The 20,336-nt window shown below is 39.2% G+C and overlaps 1 protein-coding gene across 5 annotated transcripts in view; it reads left to right on the forward strand.

The window, feature by feature from the left end:
• prkg1a (protein kinase cGMP-dependent 1a) overlaps positions 1-20,336 on the forward strand; it is a 53,941-nt gene that overhangs the window by 7,015 nt on the left and 26,590 nt on the right. For 4 of the 5 annotated variants that reach the window (XM_027017040.3, XM_081724638.1, XM_081724637.1 and 1 more), the window contains exons 2-3: positions 4,063-4,229; positions 8,641-8,754. In XM_027017040.3, the coding sequence (XP_026872841.1) occupies positions 4,063-4,229; positions 8,641-8,754 (281 nt within the window). Of the gene's footprint in view, positions 1-4,062; positions 4,230-8,640; positions 8,755-20,336 lie in introns of those variants that run through there. The other variant, XM_081724639.1, reaches the window with a different exon arrangement.

A 20,336-nucleotide genomic window follows, 5' to 3' on the forward strand; every position in this document is an offset into this window, starting at 1 on the left:
GTCATCATTTAACTGACTCTGTGCTGAAGCTTCCTTTATTAAATTCTACTGTATATATAATTCTAATATATATTTTCATTTAAAATTTAGCCAGATGCACTTTTCAAGTCATTGACATTATTAGTCATTACACACATAAATTAAGAATAACTTGTCATAACAGATTACATTGGGCTATAAATACTATAATAGAAATGATAAGTATGTTTCTAGTGCTTCACCTAAAGCATGAGGAAACTGTGCTTGCAAAATTTGTTTTTGCTTTACTTGTCTGTGCTTTGTAGGCATAGTTGAAAAAAGCCTTCATACGCTCTGCTTTTGCCCTGTTTGATTTTTGCAAGGTAAATATATGACCTGTCTGCTTTTCTTCCACAAGAGAGATATAGAAGGGCTTCCTGTCAGGTATTCCTTGCATTAACCAATAAGCTTGCAGTATTTTATTATTGTTATATTTTAGACTGGTGTCTAAATATAATTCTATTTTTAATATGATCAATTTATAATGATAGTCAAATGGAAAGTTGGTGAACTGAGTATCTGAATTCAAGAGTCTGTTTGTATTTTAGAGAATTCAATATGTCAAAGTCCTTTGGGATTATTAGTAATATAAGACTTCTGTTCCTAGTTTCTGAGGTGTGTTTAGATTGGACTTTGGATGAAATACATAGTAATGTGTCACGTGTTAATGAAATGCCCTAAATTCCTTCTTAATGTGACAGTCTAGAAACGCAACTCCCTAGCTGGTCTACTCATGGGATGAGTATCTATTTTGCATTCTGTAGAAGTCAAATCAGAGAGACTGTAGAATAAAAAGTCATTTATATTGATAATTTACTTATAAAAGCAAAGGGTAGCATTTAGCTGCATTTACAACAAGACCATTCCAGCCATGTTTTTTTTCCATTGGCTTTTTTTTCCCTTTAGCCCCAACTAACACATGATTTATTCTACTGTTACAATATTCTAAACAGAGAAGTTATGTTTGAAAATGTGTTTTTTTTTGTTTTTGTTTTTTTTTAAGATACATGCCCTTGTCATAGCTAGGAATGCCAATTTGGCATAGCCTGAAGAACACCATAAGACACGTGCTTCCAACTGTGTATGCATGAATTACAGTTTAGGAGGATAACTGTTAATGTTATACCCTTTTCAGGGTGTAAGTAAGGAATAATGTACAGCTGGATGGTAGTTGTCACCAGTTTTTTTTCACCAGTGACCACCATGCTCACTTCCTGTGTTCAAGGTATGGGTGTGTGATTTGTTCTGAAGAAATAATCTTTCCTTGCACTCTCCCTGACACTGTTCTCCTTCTTTTTCTCTTTCAGTGTTTTTTTTAAATCTCTGTTTCAGCTTCCCTATCTCTAACTCTCATTTTTTCTCCTTTTAAGGGAAGTAGACTGTGTTTGGTTCAATAGACCAGTAGGATATGAAACTCTTCTTACTAGAGCAAAGACATAAAAACCACAATTCAAACAGAGGGAGAAGTGTATAACATGTTAAGGAGGGCAGACTAATGACACAGGGATCATCTGTAGTAAATGAGGCTCATACTGTGCTCCTCCTTTGGGTATAAATCTGCCAGCCTTCCTGACTGACATTTTTGAGTAACTCGTTCCCTAAGCTGTAACACTGTGGCATCAAAACTCTTAAAGTGAAAACTAAAAATTATGCTCATGACCAAACATCACAGATTTCCTTCTGAAAGTGAAATAGCCCCCCAGTAATATAAGTCCTAAACTCCTCAGACGAAAATAGTCAGAATAATCAGGCTGATACTAAAACCTAACTTGAACCACCCTATCTGAGTCTTATATTTGCAAACATTTCAAGTGCTAAATGTATAGGAATTCATTCATACCTATGAGTCCTTTTAAAGGTCAGAGGTGATACATCATAGGACAGTAATATAAGTGTATGAAGGAGTTGCTATACAATGCAATATGGTATTGGTGTATTGGTAGGTTTTGTGTGTATCCTGAAAACTGAATTGTGGAACAATATACTTTTACCTTTTATAGCATAGCCCTACTGCAAAATAATTATTTTTCTTTATATTTTGAGCCAGTGCTGTTATTTATTCCATGTCACTGTCTGTTGTATGCATATACCCACTACCTACTTTATTAAAAGCATTTTTAGAAACACCTTGAAGGTGTACAATTAGAATATAATCATACACAGTTTGTTGCCATACACAGTTTGTGTAAGCCATCCTCCAACATTCTGTCAGTAGTCCACAGCACTATCAGTTGAACATGTATATGGCAGACCACTACTGACACAGCAGTAACATTAACACATGTAAAAGGTACAGCAAAGTTGTGGTGCCAGATGCATAATACCAGCCCAACACAGACTAGTCCAAAAACACAGACTAGTCCAAAAACATGGCAGTTAGGTCAACTGTCTATCCTAATAAATTGTCCTGGTGTCTGTATGTGTGAATGATTATGTGTGTCTGCATGTCTAATAAAGTTGTCCTATTGTGAGTGTGTGCGTGAATGATTGTGTGCCTGTATGACAAATAGTGGATGTTGCTCTGTCTTGGGTGTTGTCTTTTCTCCCCTCCCTGCACCTGATTCAGTCCCAGATGGTTCTGAGGTTTCGAGTTTAGAGTACGCTGTTTGCAATTGGCTGCTGCTTCTCACCAGTGTGTGACTGGATGTAAAAGCTGTGTGTGTTAATTGTAAAGTGACATTGGGTTCCTTGAAACACGCTATATAAATATAACATCGTTCATTCACACACACACTTGGCTTACAAAATGTTAATACAACTATACCTAATAATATGGCCAGTGAGTGTAGATGCAATGTAGGTATTCTAATGAAGTGGATGGTGAGTGTATCATAGGGGTTTTGTGCTCTGTTAGACCACATGTGGAGCATATGGTTAATGTGTTCCGTTAGGCTACATGTGGAACATGTGATGGTCCACATGTGTCAGTGTAGAGTGGAAGTCACATGGAGGATAAAAAGGGCATGGAAAAGGACTGCCTTTCTCCATATAGAAGCAAGGCTGTGTAATGTAAACAGTGGATGGTCAGTGGAGCAGTTTGTGTGTGTTTTAACAGCTAAAATTGGCATTTGACCTATGACCAGGACTTCCTTACATTGCTTTCAGACATCACAAATGAAACCTTGAGAGGTGATGTCACCAAGACAAGCTTGCAGAAAGCTTTCAACATGGCCAACTGATAGCAGAAATGGAATGAAAAAATATAGCCTATTTTGAGCTTTCCTTGGTAGTCAGTCTATATGCGTCATCTGTGCATGTGAACATGGAGAAGATTTGTTAAAAATGTTTACTTTTATATGCATTTTGGTGTGCTGAACAATAAACTGCAACTTCTATTGCTTTGAAACTTGTAATTATGCATCACAAATGCTGTTAATATCAATTATAGTGTAAGTACAAGGGAAAAGAAGATTCCAAAATCTCATATATTTATTAGACAGGGCTCCAAAGCATTAACCTATATTGGTATTAGACTGATACAGCAAAAATGCTGGATTGGATATTGGAGAACAAAAAAAACATGATTGTGTAAGAAATCTGATTGTGTAAGAACCTAGCCTGAAATACCACAGGATATGTGAAGTGCAATATAATGTAAAGTGAAAGTAGGTGATGTGACTACACATGAAAATGGATATGTTTATGTAAAAAGAGATCTGATTATATTTTTGTTGGCATTGATGTTATATTTGGCAGTTATAGGTGTGAATTACATGATTACATGCTTAAATAGTCTAAGAAAAAATATCTGATTAGTATCAATATCAGCAAGGCGTCTGTTGGAAAATAAAAAATGTTGTGAATATTAGCTTAAAGAGAATGCCTTATTACTCTGAAAGAAAGATATGTGATGTGGTGATTTTTTTTAAACTAGTAGATGTTTGTTACAGATAGGTAAAGATACAAGAGCAACACTGAGGTCATGGGTTTGATTCCTAGGGAATACACATACTCCAGTACTTGTAAATATGTAAGTGGCTCTGGATAAGATACTTGGCTGAATGCCTTAGTTTGCAATACCTCATTGAAAAATTTCCCTTGCAGGTCCAAGGACTTGATCAAAGAGGCCATCTTGGATAATGACTTCATGAAGAACCTGGAACTGTCTCAGATCCAGGAGATTGTGGACTGCATGTATCCAGTGGAGTATGGCAAGGACAGCTGCATCATCAAAGAGGGTGATGTGGGCTCCCTCGTCTACGTCATGGAAGGTGAGCGACAAGGTCCCAAATCTTGGTTGAAGATTTTTCAAGTGTGTTCTGTTGTGTACTAAAGATATAGATAAGTTCATTTGTAGGTGAAGGTGTGTATTCGTGTTCTTATACTCATGTACAGAGTGATGCAGGCTCTGTGAATGTGGCATTAGATTCAGCATTGAAGGTGCTACTCGCATGCACCCACACTTGTGCTTAGAGAGTTTGAGGACCAAGCTTATCGATCTTTATCACTTAGTTTGTGATGATAATGTGGCTGTTTAATGGAGCCAATCAAAGAGTGTGAATATCCTGCAGACTTGAGAAACAGGGAAAAGAGATGAATGGTTTTCTCATTGATCAGTAAGGTTCTGTCTTGTATTTTCCACACTCACTTTTATCTCACAAGAAAGGTAATCTTAACACTTGTACTAACATACTCTGATTTTGTTTGGAAGAGGACTTTATAATTACTCCAGTCTGATACAGGCTATTCTTAAAAAAAAACTTCTCAGAGAAGGTTATTAAAAAACAGAAAACAATCTGTAGTAGCTCAGTGGTTAAGGTACTTGTCATTGGAAGGTTGCTGGTTCAAGTCCCATCACTGCCAAGTTGCCCCTGAGCAAGACCCTTAACCCTCAATTGCTCAAGTTGTACTCAGTCATAATTGTAAGTCACTTTGGATAAAAGTGTCAGCCGAATAAAATAAATGTTTTTGGGTGGAGAGGATTCTTTGCTCCCTTCTTCTGTGGTATAGTGGGAAAGCAAACACACCCAGATGGATTTAAGATATTTTCTTGTTTGGGCTACATAATTTTTTGTTGTCTGTTTGACACAAATTGTACACGTCCCTAAGTAAATGAGATAGATAGATATACAGATAGAGACAAAGATAGAGAGAAAGAGTGAGAAAATTCATGGCATTGTGCTATTTGGTTGAAGTCAGTTTATTTAAACATTTGGATGTAAAATTTAAAGTATGTCATTGTATTAAATTTAAATTATGCTAGAGCAGAGAACAATGGGATACATTGCAAAGTGTCCTAACCAGGTCTGAGAGAAAAATGGTTAAGTAAGTTTACAAGAGCTTGAGAAGGAGAGGGAGGGAAAGGAAGAGGGAATGGAAAGGGAAAGAAGAAGGAATCTGGTGATAATCACGGCACAAAAAACAAAACAAAACAGTTCAGTCCTCTGGTCTGAATTATTAAGCGGTCTGCAAGCAATAGAAGAGAAAAGCCACCATGCGATGTTTCAGTGCCCAGAGACTGCAAAGTTCTCTTAGACCTTAGGCTGTTTGCTTGTGCATGTTTGTGATAATGAACTGCACACTAACAGTCTTTCATTTGCAATGAAATATGTTGCTTGAAAGGCCCCCTGCTGAAAGATCTGCCATCATCATGGTAGAAAATGTCTCAATCAAGGTTTTATGCATCGATTTATGTATTGAACAGCACCTTTGCATACTAGTCTGTCATGGACAAGCCAGATTAGAATGTGAAGTAGCTCACCTGGTTATCTCTTCTGAAATCTCGATTCTCAGTTATTTAGATGCAGCATGTACATCGTTGTACACCACAAAGGGAAGGTTATTATGAGAGTTAAAGGTGACATATTTGAGCCCTGATAATTAATATGGCCTTACTGCCAAGATGGGAAATGCTAAAGGCTATTTTGATGGCTTCAGATAATGCCACATTATGAGACACTGGGTTCCAAATTGACAACAGGGTTTCACTGGATCCTGTTAGCCATTAGCACGCCACATCTTTCCAGTTATTGTGACGGAGAGGGAGACGGAGGCAGGCTCCAGACCGGCAGATGAGACAGTGTTTATTCGCTCGTAGCTGCTTGTGTGATGAACTGCAGCCTGTGCATCACATGCTAGGCATTTCCTCTAAAGGCCTGATTGTTCTTTTTGTAGAAATCAGCAAGGTTACACATCATGGAGAGCTGCTTGTGCTACCCTTGGGAAGCTAAGGCATTGTGCAGCCAAAGAGAGTATTCTATCAGTCAATGTCTTCCTTTAGTTGTCTTTCATCATAGCTTATAATGTGATTCATTAAGACCACTGTGTCTGTAGTATAACCACTATATTTTGATGGTTTTTAAAGCCTGTGTTTATTACTAGAATATGCTTCTAATTGCAGTCTCTCTCACATGCCTTCACCCCTTCTCTTTTAGTCAATAATGAGTGGATTTGCCTTTACCAATTTCTCCTTAATGGGAGCTAGAGTAATGCTTTGGGTGTCAAACAGTTCTTTTAATCACCATGGCAGGACAAACATAACTGATTATTGACAACACACATGATTTCACAGGAAACTAATATTCAGCTTGTCTTTTCTTCTTGGTTAGTTGTTCAGCTGAATAATAAGTACTTTGTTCAGATAAAGTGCATGCAACATGTAATGCAAAATTGGACTTGGGAATTATTCATTTTAGTGCAAAAAAATTGTGAATGGAAAATATTGTGTTTATGAAGCTCACAAAAATGGTGTTAGTGAGCTTAGGTTCCTGGACAAGGATTACACTCAGAAGGAAAAGCAGTTCTGTTATTGCTAGATAAAAACCCACCAAACATAGGCTCTGTGACTCTGAGGCATTAACTATTTATTTCAGCATAGTGCACAATACTGTATTATTCCTGCAGCCACTTTATCCATTCTGCTTTCAAAAATGATTTCTCATACTTTCTAGTTGCCCTTTCAACCTCATTTAGAAGTCATAAGCAGAACTACAGTAAAATCAGTGCATGATGGGGAACATGACATGTTCTCCAGAGAAAGATGTGTTCCTCTTTGACTCCAAGAGTCATCATTTCCTGTGCATGGCCAAAATGAGAGGGCAGAGGTCATGTTGCTTATGCAATACAGTTTCCTGTTGTAGTAGGGACAGATTGCTGTGGGACAGGATGTCACAAAGCTGAGAAGAATACAGTATTTCATGCATATCTGCATTATTTGGGGGGAAAATAAAGAGTATTTCACTCAGAAAATGATCCGACTTGCATTCATAACAGCTGGAATACATCCTGTATATAAAATAAATGGATGTAGTTTTCATGAATGCTGTTTATGGTCAAACAAGTTTGGCCTTTTTGTATATAGGTTTATATGTTATACCTGTAAACCTTTGCTTAGACGGTCAGAAGGTACCTGAATTCATATCTCAATATACTAATTCCCTTAATAGGCCTAATACATGGGTGTCCAAGTCAGCTTTGAAACTGTAACCACTTTGTTTAAAAGTTTAAAAGAGTATAACAAGATGAATTATACATTTATTTTATATATTCAAATAGAAATTTTGAAAATCTATGGCTGTTCGTGCACTCTGATGTATGGTTATTTTCCTTCCTTTTTATTGGTCTGTGTTATAACTAAGTTTTAATAGTCACATATACTGGTACACTGGTAACACACACACACATACACACACACACACACACACACACACACACACACACACACACACTGTTCACAGGTACAATAGGTTTGAAGGTTATCCACTTAGTGTAACATATAGTTTTTTGTTTTTTTGTTTTTTGCTGTGTAACTGTGCTGTGTCTACTGTTGATGCATTTATTTATAATAATGATAATGTCGTAATCTTGTTATGTCTTGTAGTGTTATGAATAAACACACAGTTTCTGGGTGACCATGGCAGCTTTTATAATGACACAACTATCAGATGTACTTGCTAATGGAATTGCTTTCTGGGACAATACAGGATGAGCTGTGCATGTATATGCATATGCATGTGTGTGTGCATGCGTGTATGTGGTGTATGTGTGATTGTGCATGTGAGTGTGTATTGTCTAGGTATCTAGTAAAGAGTTTTACTGATTTTTCTCAAACAGGCATTTGAATGCATTTTGAATAAAAGGCAATGTTGGAAATGGTCAACCTCCTAATGTTCTGTTCTTTTTTATTTGCTTGTTCCTTGTATTTTCATCTTTGCATCCTCTGTCATGCTTTCTTTGTTGCACTGTCAATCTCTTCTCCCCTTTTCATCCATAATTAGAATATGAGCAAAAGTTCCTCCTCTCACATTTAGCAATATGTCTCATAATGATGTCAGTACATCGACATATGATTCCTGTTAGATAAAAGAAAACAGTGCTCATTGTGTCAGGAAAGACAATTGCACATAGACTCACTAATATTTGTGTTAAACGGGCATCAGCAATAGACACCTACTTTATCTCTTCAGATCCTGATGTCACCTCAGAACAAAAGTGTCAGATATTCTAACAAACTGTAGCCTCATGCATAGTGTAGTTTTGTCTCTGAAAAACACCAAACATATCTATTATGATTTGATCATTATGTGTATTCTTCTTTGACATGCACTAAAATCACATGTTATGTAGGCCTGGCTAAATCCTGTGGGAACCATTAATAAGCCTGGCAGTTTATTATTGTTGCAGATGGGAAGGTGGAGGTGACTAAGGAAGGCTTGAAACTGTGCACCATGGGACCTGGGAAAGTGTTTGGAGAGCTTGCCATCCTTTATAACTGCACCCGGACAGCTACAGTGAAGAGTGAGTGCTCCTGCGCGCACACACGCATGCAGACACACACACATACACACACATACACACACACACACATGAAACCAGTAACAAAATTTTTATTAGGCTCTTGGCTCTCTGCCTGTTATTATATTATGAGGTGAATGTATGTTTGTATTTCAATAACATTGTTTGTTTGGTGAGATTAAAATGACAGTCAAAGGAATGAAAAACAATGTTCTTCATTCCCATGGAAAATAACTATGTCCAAAACCTTGACAGAGTCTTTGGATTACCACATTAGACCAATATTTAGACCAAAATGAAAGGTAAGATGGCAAGTCCACTAATATATATTGCCTAATTTAGCCTTACTTCGTTAAAATCACAGAAAGTCTATTCAGTAGTGAGTATTGCTTATACAGCCTGTTAGCAATTAAGGGTTAGTAGTTAAGGGGACTACTAGGAAAGCAGTCTTACTCTAGTGCAGGAGTCTGTGGACCCTGATGGATCTGAGTAAAAGACATGCTCTGTTAAACTGCTAATGAATGGATTGTTGATTGATTAATGTGGTGTGAACTGGGCAGTCATAGCACTTAAAATCTTCTGTTGGTCACTCTGTGAAGATGCCTCCATGCAGTGACATTTTGGTTTGTGTGTCTCTGGATAGATATGAATCTATGAGGTCCTAGGAAGGCATCATGTAAGGTCTGTGCGCACATGTCCTGGTCTGGTGTGTGGGTGTGTGTGTATGTGTATGCACCTGTTTACACTGTAGAAGTTTGAAAGAGAAGAATGATATTTGAAAATAACACCACCTGACTGCAGTTATTTAAGGTTAATGCACAGCTGTGCCAGATATGCGCTCCACTATACTGTTGTTAACCTGTCTCACATGGCTTTTACTGGAGGAATTATATGCAAACAGTTGTCTCTTGGGACATGTATCTGTCTTCCAGTATGTGTCTGTGTGGCAGAGGCCTGAAGCTAGGTAACTGCATCTGAGTTTATTTTTGCCTTATTAGTAATACAGAGCTTTAGAGCACTGTAGAAATCCCTGTTGCACAGTGGGATTGAGAACAGAACAGGGTTTATCCCTCAGCAAAGAGAAGAAGACAAGAGAGGGGAAAGGTGGACACAAGAAAAATGCAAGAATGGAAGACAAGTGGAGAATGAGAGCAAGGTAGAGGAATGGAAAAGATCAAGATAGCCTTTCGAATGACATCACCAACATGGTTGTATTTTCCTTATAATGGGCTACATACGGAGAGGTGGCCTGTTAAGTAAAGCACTGTTCGTGCCCCACTGCTCAGCTCTAACTAATGGGCTATCACAGGCAGCCCAACCACCAATCCATCCAGCTATTTATTGAGAGAACATGACCTGCAATCCGCTTCCCACAGAGAGTGAAAGAGAGGATCATTATTACTCTAAATGTGCTCTTCTGCATTGATCCATTAAGCGAGTTTAAAATCTGTTTTTTATTCTTACCATAATTGAGCTTAAGCTTTACAGGCCAATCCCTTTAAACTGAGCAGCATCTTATGCAGTCCTTTTTTCTCCCTCAGTGTATGTGTATGAGATTGAGCTATTCCTGACTAACCCTCTGTCACATTGGCCTTCTGGTCTCTATCTGGGGCTTATTCAGCCCCCTGTCTGTTCCGGTCCTGCTCTGTTTTCTCCTCTCTTCCTCTCTTTCTGCTTCTCCTCCTTTTACTTACACTTGGCATTCTGCCTCCATTTACTTTCATTCTTTTTTCATTCTGCGCCCCTTTCCCCTCCACCACCATCATCATGTCTTCCCTCTTCCAGCCACCTTGTCTCTCTGTCAGCTCTGTTTATGCCTCCTCTCTCCTCTCTTCCTCCCTGGCTTGCCCCCTTTCTCGCATCACTCCCCAGCTGTGGCCCCCTGCTCGCTTTCGCTGCTGCTCTGAGTTTAGTGCTCGGCCACTTCCTGTGCCCCTCCACGTGCCTCTGTGTGCCTCCCCTGGCACTCTGCTCAGTGGCAGGGGCAGGAAGCAGTGTGGGCCAGGGCCCAGGCAGAGTGACGGGTGCACCTTTGTGTCCTAGCATCTAACCACAGAGGTGAATGGGAACCATGAGATCTGGCGCGCCGCCAGTGCATACCAATTGGCACATTTAAACAGCCTATCCTACTCATTCCCCTCGTCTAGCCTGAAACAGCCTTCGAGCACTGCTGTGTGTCAGAGCAGCTGCCAAAGCTCTTGGGCCAATTCCATTGTGGGGTAATGAAATGAGAGCAAGCTGTCTAGGTGCTCAGATTCACAAATACTCATCTGATCAACTGGCTGTAGAAATCGTGCTAGCTGTTGGCAGTTCTGGGCACCCCAAAGTCAGGCTCGGGGTTATCAGAGAGATAAGATAACACTTTATTGATTCTGATGGAAGTTGCAGCATCACAGTACTGTGCAAATTGCACAAGAAAAGACAATAAATAGTGCAGGGTTGTAGAAGTGAGTTGCAGAAATACAAAAGTGTAGTAGAGATGAACTATAAACATTAATATTAGAAGATTTAGCAGGATCGATATACTTCGATATACAAGAGTCGCATTGGAAGGTGTTCCAAGGACTGCAAACATCAGTACTGCACTAATCAAATATTGCACTAAGAAACATATTTGTAAAAGTGGTAAAACATGATAACACAAGAGAGAAATGTGTATATACATCAATGACTATGTACATTATATAAACAAAAGCTGCAAAGTGATTATGGTACTAATGGAGTAAAAATAAAGTGAACTTAGTAGCAGGTCAGATAAAAGTAACAGTGAAAATGAGTGCATCATAATCATAATTGTGACTTGGTTTCGTAAAGTCCATCAGCGTTTTCTTCATCTTGCTGATGTTGAGCTGCAGTTGGTTCAGTTCACACAAGGCGATGAAGTCAGACACCAGCATCCTGTATTCAGCCTCCTGTCCATTCCTGGCTGTATCATCAGAGAATTTCTGCAGATAGCATATGCCAGAGTTGTATCTGAAGTCAGAGGTGTAAATGTTGAAAAGGAACAGTGCTAATACAGTCCCCTGAGGAGCCCCAGTACTGCACGTGGCTGTGTCTGAAACACAGCCCTGCAGCTGCACAAACTGGGGTCAACCAGTCAGGTACTACATTGTCCATGAGATGATGGATTCATCCACCTGCATCTGCCATAGTTTTTCCCCTAGTAGGACAGGCTGTAGTCTGTTCAATGCACTGGAGAAGTCAAAGAAAATGATCCTTACAGAGCTGTCTGTTTTATCCAGAGGGGGGAGTACACTCTGTCCAGTAGGTAGGTAACCACATCATCCACTCCAACGCCATCCTGAAATGCAAACTGCAGGGGCTCCAGGTCATCTCTGACCAGTGATCTCAGGTGCTTCAACATCAGTCTTTCCAGAGTCTTCATCGGGTGGGGGGTCAGGGCAACTGGACAATAGTCCTTCAATGCCACTGGGTACTTCTTCCTGGACACAGGAACCACACAAGAAGTTTTCCACCTTACTGGAAAACCTCTTGGCTGCAGCATTCGTGTCAGGTGAGGTGCTATTGCTTGGTGTGGTAGAGTACTGTGGATCTGTGACTGGTCTGTCACCAGCTCATCATAGAACACTGTGAGTCTCTGACTCCTAAAGAACAGATCATCAGAGAATACTGTGGGTCTATGACTCTTGAAGACCAGCTCATTAGAGAGTGTTGTGGGTCTGTAACACCTGAAGAACAGTTCATCAGAGAACGTCCTTTAATGGAAGCAGGAAACTGAGCAAGTAATTGGAAAAATATATGATAAAACCTATTCCTTGTATGCTTGGGAATTCCCAAGTGTAGGATTTATCTTCACTGAAGGAAGTGCAGCCTTCACACATCCAATCATTAAATAAATGGTTGTGGTCACACACACACACACACACACACACACACACACACACACACACACACACACACACACACACACACACACACACACACACACACACACACACCGTTTTTTGAGTTTTCTTGCAGTCTACTGTTTTGTATACAAGAGTACACAGCATAAGTAAGCTTACATGACAAGCCTGCCAGTTAGCTAAAGGAGGAGACGGAGAGCCATGGGGATGCCCTGTACGTGGATAGGAAGCTGATCTCACAGCCAAGCTACTGCAGATGCGCTGGCCAGACATTGTGGCTCTACTTTTGCAGGTATGCCTACAACAGGTCAGTGAAAATTATGACAAAAGGTTGTTAAAGCCAATTTTGTCATTTTCCACTTGGAGACATCGGTCTCACAATTATGCTAATATTATAAAGAAGTGTTTATTGCTAATAATTACATCCTTCACTAGACCCAGTAAATACATTTGGGTGTTTAAATAAATCTGTTTGTCACTAGCCTTGTCATTACATGCACTGAATCCACCTGCCCACCTAGAATATAGTACTAAAAGCCCTAATTGAGCAGTAGAATGGTTAAGCTTGGCTTTTTGGCTCTTTTTGAATTCTCTCTGTTTCCCTCTCTTGTAGTTTTTAAAAAATATATGTATAATTTTTTTTTCTTTTTTTTTTCGTAAAGCACATCTGAATTGGGTGCCTCCACAACCTTTTATGGAAGCATGCTGGCACATTTCCACCAGATTTCTCAAGGGACTTTGAGTGGCATCTCTAAAAATTATGATTCATTATGATTGAACATCTGATTCAATGTTGCCAAATGAATTAAATGAATGAAACAAATCAGTGAAAGCAATGGCCAAGCCTGTTTACTGTTCATGTTTGAATTGTTCAAACTTAGTACAGCCTCTGACTCTGTTGATTCTTTGGGTTTTGAAGTGTGGACACTCTGATCACAGTGTGTAGAGTGTGAAGGGAGAGTGGCCAGCTCTGCCTGTAAGATGTGAAAAACTGCATATCATGTGCAACTATACTATTTGTTTACCTTGACTTATACAGGGCAAATTTAAAAAGGTGAAAGTCTCAGTGGATATTTGTAAAATGTGGATTGAACTCCACCCCTGATGTTCTTAACAGTTGTGTCTCATACTGATAAATCAGGCCTTACTCTAGCCTAGGGCTGTAAGCTCTAAACCAGGAGAGCCAAGTGTGTGAGTGTGCGTGTGCGTGTGATTGTGCGTGTGAGTGTGCGTGTGTGTGTGCGCGTGCGTGTGCGTGTGTGTGTGCTTGTTTGTGTACACGTATGTGTGTTTGTTTGTGTGGGTGTGTGTTTGGGGGAAATGCTTGACTACAGTGTGTGTCTATTTACCCATGCTGATATAATTCGCTTGTATGGTTCCATCAGTATGCTTTTGTATGAGTGGACTAGGGTAGCAATGTAGACTTGCTCACAGTGCACTTACTCAAACATGAGCAAGAGAAGAGAAATCAAGAGCATTTAGCTGGGGATGGCTAGGGAGATAGCTGAAGGAAGACCATGAAGGAGAGAAGCTGGAGCCAGAGGAGGGAGAGCTGAGGATGGGAGCTCATCAGTCCAATGCAGGTGCCTATTACTGAGACAGAAAACAAAAGTAATTATTCTCAGATCTGCTTCTATGGTAACATGCTTGTGTGTGCGTGCGCACATGTGTGGGCGTGTGTGTGTGTCTGTGTGTGTCTGCTTTCTTAGGAAGTCATTCTGAAGGGATCTTTTTGTTCCTTGGAAGACGGAACTGTTTCACTGCGGTCAAAGTCACTCAGACCCTTTTAATCTTTGTGCCTGCATGTTTATGTGCATGTGCATGCACACACACACACACACACACACACACACACACACACACACACACACACACACACACACACACACACACACACACACACACACACAAAGAAATGCATGTGTGGATGTGTTTTGTGTATTGTGTTTGTGTGTATGCTTTTGTCTGTCTGTTTGCATTTGGTTCATATGTATATATGTTTACTTTTTTATATCCGATGTTTGATTATAGTTTGATGCTGTGCTAAGCCTACTGACACTAGCACAGAAAATTATTTTAGGGTGAAGAAATAAGCAGTAACAAATCTCCATAAAGACTTATCTGGATGAACTCATGCATATTCATAAATGGAAACACAACTGTCAGAAACACATGCATAAGGCTGGTAGGTTTTCATGCATATATCTGAAGAAAAGGGGGCTGGAAGCTGTGGTTCTTTATCGTGTGTGTGTGTGTGTGTGTGTGTGTGTGTGTGTGTGTGCATGTGTGTGTGTGTGTGTGCATGAGTGTGCAGTTTTGTTTAGGGTATTTGCAGGTAGATGTGTATGTATCTGCCTATGTTTACAACATTTTTGGCCTTTCACCGTGTCTGCTAATATTGGGAAATGATGCATTCAGGGCCATTTTGAAGATGTGGAAATGAATAGGGGTTTGCCTAACTACTCAGTCAGAATAATGGCTGTGTTTCTGATATCTGATATCTCTTGACAAGACAGATCCACTGCATGCCCCCTGATTACTTAGCCAGTGAAATTTAGACTGTATTTATTCTCAGGACATAATGTGGAATGGATGTGGTGTGCTTAGGACAAGCTTTAAAGCACTTCACTTTACTCCTGTCAGACTTTACTCACTGTACTTTTTCATTGTCTGTGTTCTTAGAAGGAATAAAAAAACATACACAATGGTAAGTGTCCACATCTTCAGGAGAACTTGATTTGCTAAGAACAACAGTCTATAGTGACCATTAATTACAACAACATATAGAATATCTATAAAAAGCTGAAAATATCTAGGTAAAATAATCATCAGGTGAAAGAATGCAGGTATAGATCCCATTTTATACTATAGCATCATTCTGATTTCAGATACCACTCTATTATAAAGCCATTTAATTAATCTTATCTAATAAGAGCTGTTAACACAGCAGAACTATATGTTATTGATCAATAAAGTAAATCCAGCTCTTCACTAGTACAGTGTGGCCTGTCTCGGTACTTTTGGAGAAACTGTACATGTCTGTGGCCTGTTTCGGTATATTTGAAGAGACTGTACATATCTGTGGCCTGTCTTGGTACGTTTGGGGGGACTGTACATGTCTGTAGCTTATCTCGGTATGTTTGGAGAGCCTGGAAATGTATGTGGCCTGTGTCTGAGATCTTGCTGGAACAGGCTTTTGAACTGAGAATAGAGTGGAAGTGAACTAGTATCTCACATCATGGACTGATTTCACATATTTAAAAAATAGCCCATTTTAACTGAACAGAGATGAATAATTAGATATTGTGGAATGCTTATGTTTTTTAATGTCTTTAATTAGAAAAGTTTTTTCTGACACTGTGTGAGCTGTATGGTTTTATTCATGGACATCTTTATAGGGACAAACAGCATACCCTCTAAGAACAGAATGAACAGAATGGCATTCCTCTTCTTTACAGATAAGAGTCACTCTCAGAGTCCACATCCATGGCTCACTTCTCTCGAACTGCAAACAATGCACATGAACAATGAGCCGTGTTAGATTACTTCCGCTTTTGGCTGCATGTGTAATTGCTGTTTTCATGTGAGCCCTGTTTTCTGCAAATATTTGTAAGGGCACTCCATCATCATTTTTTTTTGTCAGAAATGTGGTGACAAACTGAAATAGCATGATGGAAAAAAACAGCTCTCTTTCAGATGAACAAGTCAGAGCACAAAAGATGTAGCTCATTGGAAGATCAGTGTACTGATAATAGCCTGGAAAGAGAACAATCCCCTGTCACAAAACACCCATTAATCTGAGCTCACTCTCTTTTTCTCATTCACTTTTCTTCCTAGTCTCCCTCTGTCAGGCTGGGGCTCCTGTGACTCATTGTTAGAATGCCTCTAGCCTCCTGTGTTTGACACTTGCCCCTTCAGCACTGGATTGGGTTTACCTAAATCAATAAATGATATTAAAAGGCTGAGTGACTTTGTGATGAGGGCCTTCTCCCCAAAGAAAGAGCAGAAATATAAATCATTGCTCTCTGTTCTTGGTCCCTATGTTTATCTGGGCCACCACTCTTCCCTGCTCTAGCAAGACTGTTTTGGCATGATTATTCTTTCTCTCTCCCCTGCAGGAAGTCTTTGTTTTCCTTCATCTGAGCCATATTTCCTGAATGCCCACAAAGGCTGTGTTCCCTGCACTCCTTAAACACAGGGTACATGGGACTGTCCATATGCTTCATGCCTTCTCATGCAGGTCTCAGCTGAGATGTCTAGCCCTGATCCTGTCAGTTGCACTCAGGAGCCTGCCACTGACAAGGCCTGTTCCCATAGCTGATAGGTCTCTACCTGAGACCTGATTTGCGTTATAAAGAGAGGCTCATAAGTGGTTTACTAAACAATGTCACTAATCCTGGCAGGAAAGGTGGTAGCAACAGAACCATTAACAGGGTGTCATCTGTAAATGATATTTTTAAACTTGTCATATAAAATTAGACAGTCCTGTATGGATTAGCTATAGTCGGAATTGCATTGTGAGAGCAGGTAATTGCCTGCTACTTTACAACCTGCATTGAGTTAGGATTTAAAAAATGAAAAGTTAGAATTTGGAGATTATCACTGAAAACTACATACTTATTTATTAATTAAGAAGCTTTTGACCTGCTTTGAAATTGTGCATGTTCTCTACACACCAGTGATGATTTATCACCTTTCCTGTCGTTGAAGTCCAGCTAGATACAAATGAACACCATGAGTGTTAATTCATAATTCATGTTTTTGCTGTTTACTCAAATAAGGCAGAATTATAGCCATTAGTACTTTGGCCATTCTGTATCTGCAAGACCGAATTGCCACACTACAGAGATCCACTTCCACTCCATCATTTTCTATGAGAATTTTCCATAATTAATCAAACTTGAATTATAATGGATGCACCTGTATTTTCACCGAGGATCTCATTAATTGTTTATAACATTATTGCATGCTTTGATAAAGGCTGTTGTTATATGGTGTGTTGGATCTGTGGCTGGTTTATCAGATGGTAATGAGCTGAGGGTTGTGTCATGCTGGGCCAGGTTGTGGAGTGATGTGCTTCCTCTCCCTCATGAAGAACTTTAACAGGGACCCAGTGGGCAGGCTTGGGCTTGAGGCACCACTGACATCTTTATTTTAATTGTTCATGTTCTTAGAATATCACTGTTGGAAAGAACTCTCTGATGTTAGACAAAATGCTTGGGAAGGAATTGTAATGAGTGATGCTTCACACATTTCTGATACAGTGACAACTCATTTGCCTGAAACTCCTGTTCTGTATTGTAGTCACCATGGGTGGGTTTTGTAATGACTGACAGTCACTAATTGGATGGAAAGAGTATTTTTTGTGTCATTTGCTGCCAAATTCTGTAAATGTCATGGAAAATGTATTATAAATATATAGGGTATGCATTAGGATTCATGTTCAGATTTCTCCTGTATAGTGAGCTGTTCTTACCCAGGGGAAAACAAATAGCACAACTGTAAGTATGGTCTCATTACAATATAACAGTTGTCATCTCTTGTCCACCACTTTGGACACCAATAGTTCCAAACATTTCTCACACATTAGAGGTGAAGTTTGCTGTTCTTAGTGGCACTGTTATACAGTAAAGATAAGATATTAGAAAAATTGGTAAGAAAAAAAGCCCTCGTAGATAAAAAAGAATATGCACTCAGATCTGTTCTTCAACTCAATATGCCACGTGTAGGCAGTGTAGGCGGATGCCTTGTAGAAAAGGTGGCAGAGTGTTAAGCCTGTCAGCAGATAGTGGTTAGTAGCTTATCTGCAGGCTTGTATCAGATGTGGACAGAATGCGTGGGCGTGTGGGTGCTCTTGCTGAGAGGCTGAATGTTAATATGGATCTGGAGTTCATTGTGTTCTTTGGCACACAACAAAGTGCTGGTGTGCAAGAGAGTGAAGGCTTACGTGTCTCCACACTGGCTATTTCACACTCATGAATTTCCCAGAATTTGTCTCTGTTTCCCGCTCTCTGTTTCGCACTTTCTATCTCTCTTTCTCTATTTTTTCATTAAGGCTGCAGGAACCAGACAAATGACAGATCGATATGTTTACCTGAGATCTGATAGAGTCACTCAAGCTCAACCAACAAAATAATGTTGCAAAATTGATCTTAAAGCACATAACATATTTGGCTGGTTCAAACCAAATGCAAAGTGTTGTTTGTCTCAAGAAAAAGGCTTTCAGACTTCATTTGATTTAATTAATTCTAAGTGTTTGGCCAAAATAATTGTAAGAGCATAACAGTGCACAACTTGGTCTTATCTTCAAATTTGAATATGCTTCTGATCATTTTGACCAAACATATTTCTAAGAATTTGGCCAAAATCAAGAGTATAACAACATGTAACCTGGTTTTATTTGCAAATTTAATATGCTTCTGGAGCTTCTGGAGGCCACAAAGAAATTAGTCTCCTGTGTACTTTACTCACATTATAGTTATCAATAAAGGGTGGAGAGAGTGAGCGATACAGAAAATTAGATAGTGATTGAGAGAGAGAATGACTGCACAAGGATAGACTATAGGTGGATCACAAAGACAGGATTAGTTCTCTATTAGGCTTCTTAACAGAATGAGAAGAGAAAGGCCAGGAGGAAAAATACATCAATTCAAGTATATATTAAAGTTAGGCAAAATATTTTCAGATTGTATTATAAATGGTTTTATATTTGAATACAGAATGCTCAGTGTGCCATGTCATGTGTTGAGCAGGTGTAAAGGGCACTGAGCTGGAGAGCTTGTATGCTCACTTTCACACTCACAGCTCTAGATTAAACCAACTGCTCCTTAGGTTACTTTAAACTTTGAAAAGTGCTGTGGCAAGGATCTTGACTGAGCACTGCATTCAGTTCAGCTGCCTCTCAAATTTGTGTTCCTTCTAAAAAATTTAGCATGATCACTGAAAAGAAATGCTGGGACTGATAAGAAGCTTCGTGAAAGGTTATATGGTCACATTTACAAGAAGTATTAACATTATGGTTTAAAATATATTTGTAGTACAACTGTTTTCTATTTATTTTGATTAAAATAATTTGTTTTGATTCATGAAATGTTACTTGTGCCGCAATTACTTCGGCATCTTGTGACAAAATATAAGCACAACCATTTTTTGATTCTCATAAGAATCTTAATAAAATCATAATAAAATCACTGTATGTTCCTTTGCATGAAAATGCCCTTGAATTAATGCAGATATTCAACACTTTAGCTTCATATTCACTGTATAATTTTAAATTACTTACAGACTGTACTGTGAATACGGAGCAACCTCTCTGTGCATGTTTACGGTTATTCCTTAGGCCAGGATATATAGGCTCCAGGCCACTCTGAGCTAGTTAGTCTTGTTTAATTTAACGGCCACTCTGAGCTATTTAGTATTTCACTTATTAGTAGACTGACCATTGACTTTCTGTATTAAATAGGCCATATACATGATGTTCTTGTTTACAAGTTAAGCTCTTGCCTGAACTCTGATAAATTGTATCATGTGCAAAAGAAATGAACATTTTCCTCAGCCATGAATTCTTCATAGTGGCTGATCAGTGTGCAGCTTATTGCACTATGAAGTGAATGAGAGAGGTCTGCATTTAAATGCCACATTTCTCCTTTATCTACTTATCTCTGTGGGGTTTATTTATTAGCACATAATGGCAGTATGTGATAAACTTCACTCTCACCA

Source organism: Electrophorus electricus, chromosome 12, assembly GCF_041902795.1.
Source record: "Electrophorus electricus isolate QZ-2024a chromosome 12, ASM4190279v1, whole genome shotgun sequence".
Lineage (NCBI taxonomy): Eukaryota > Metazoa > Chordata > Actinopteri > Gymnotiformes > Gymnotidae > Electrophorus > Electrophorus electricus.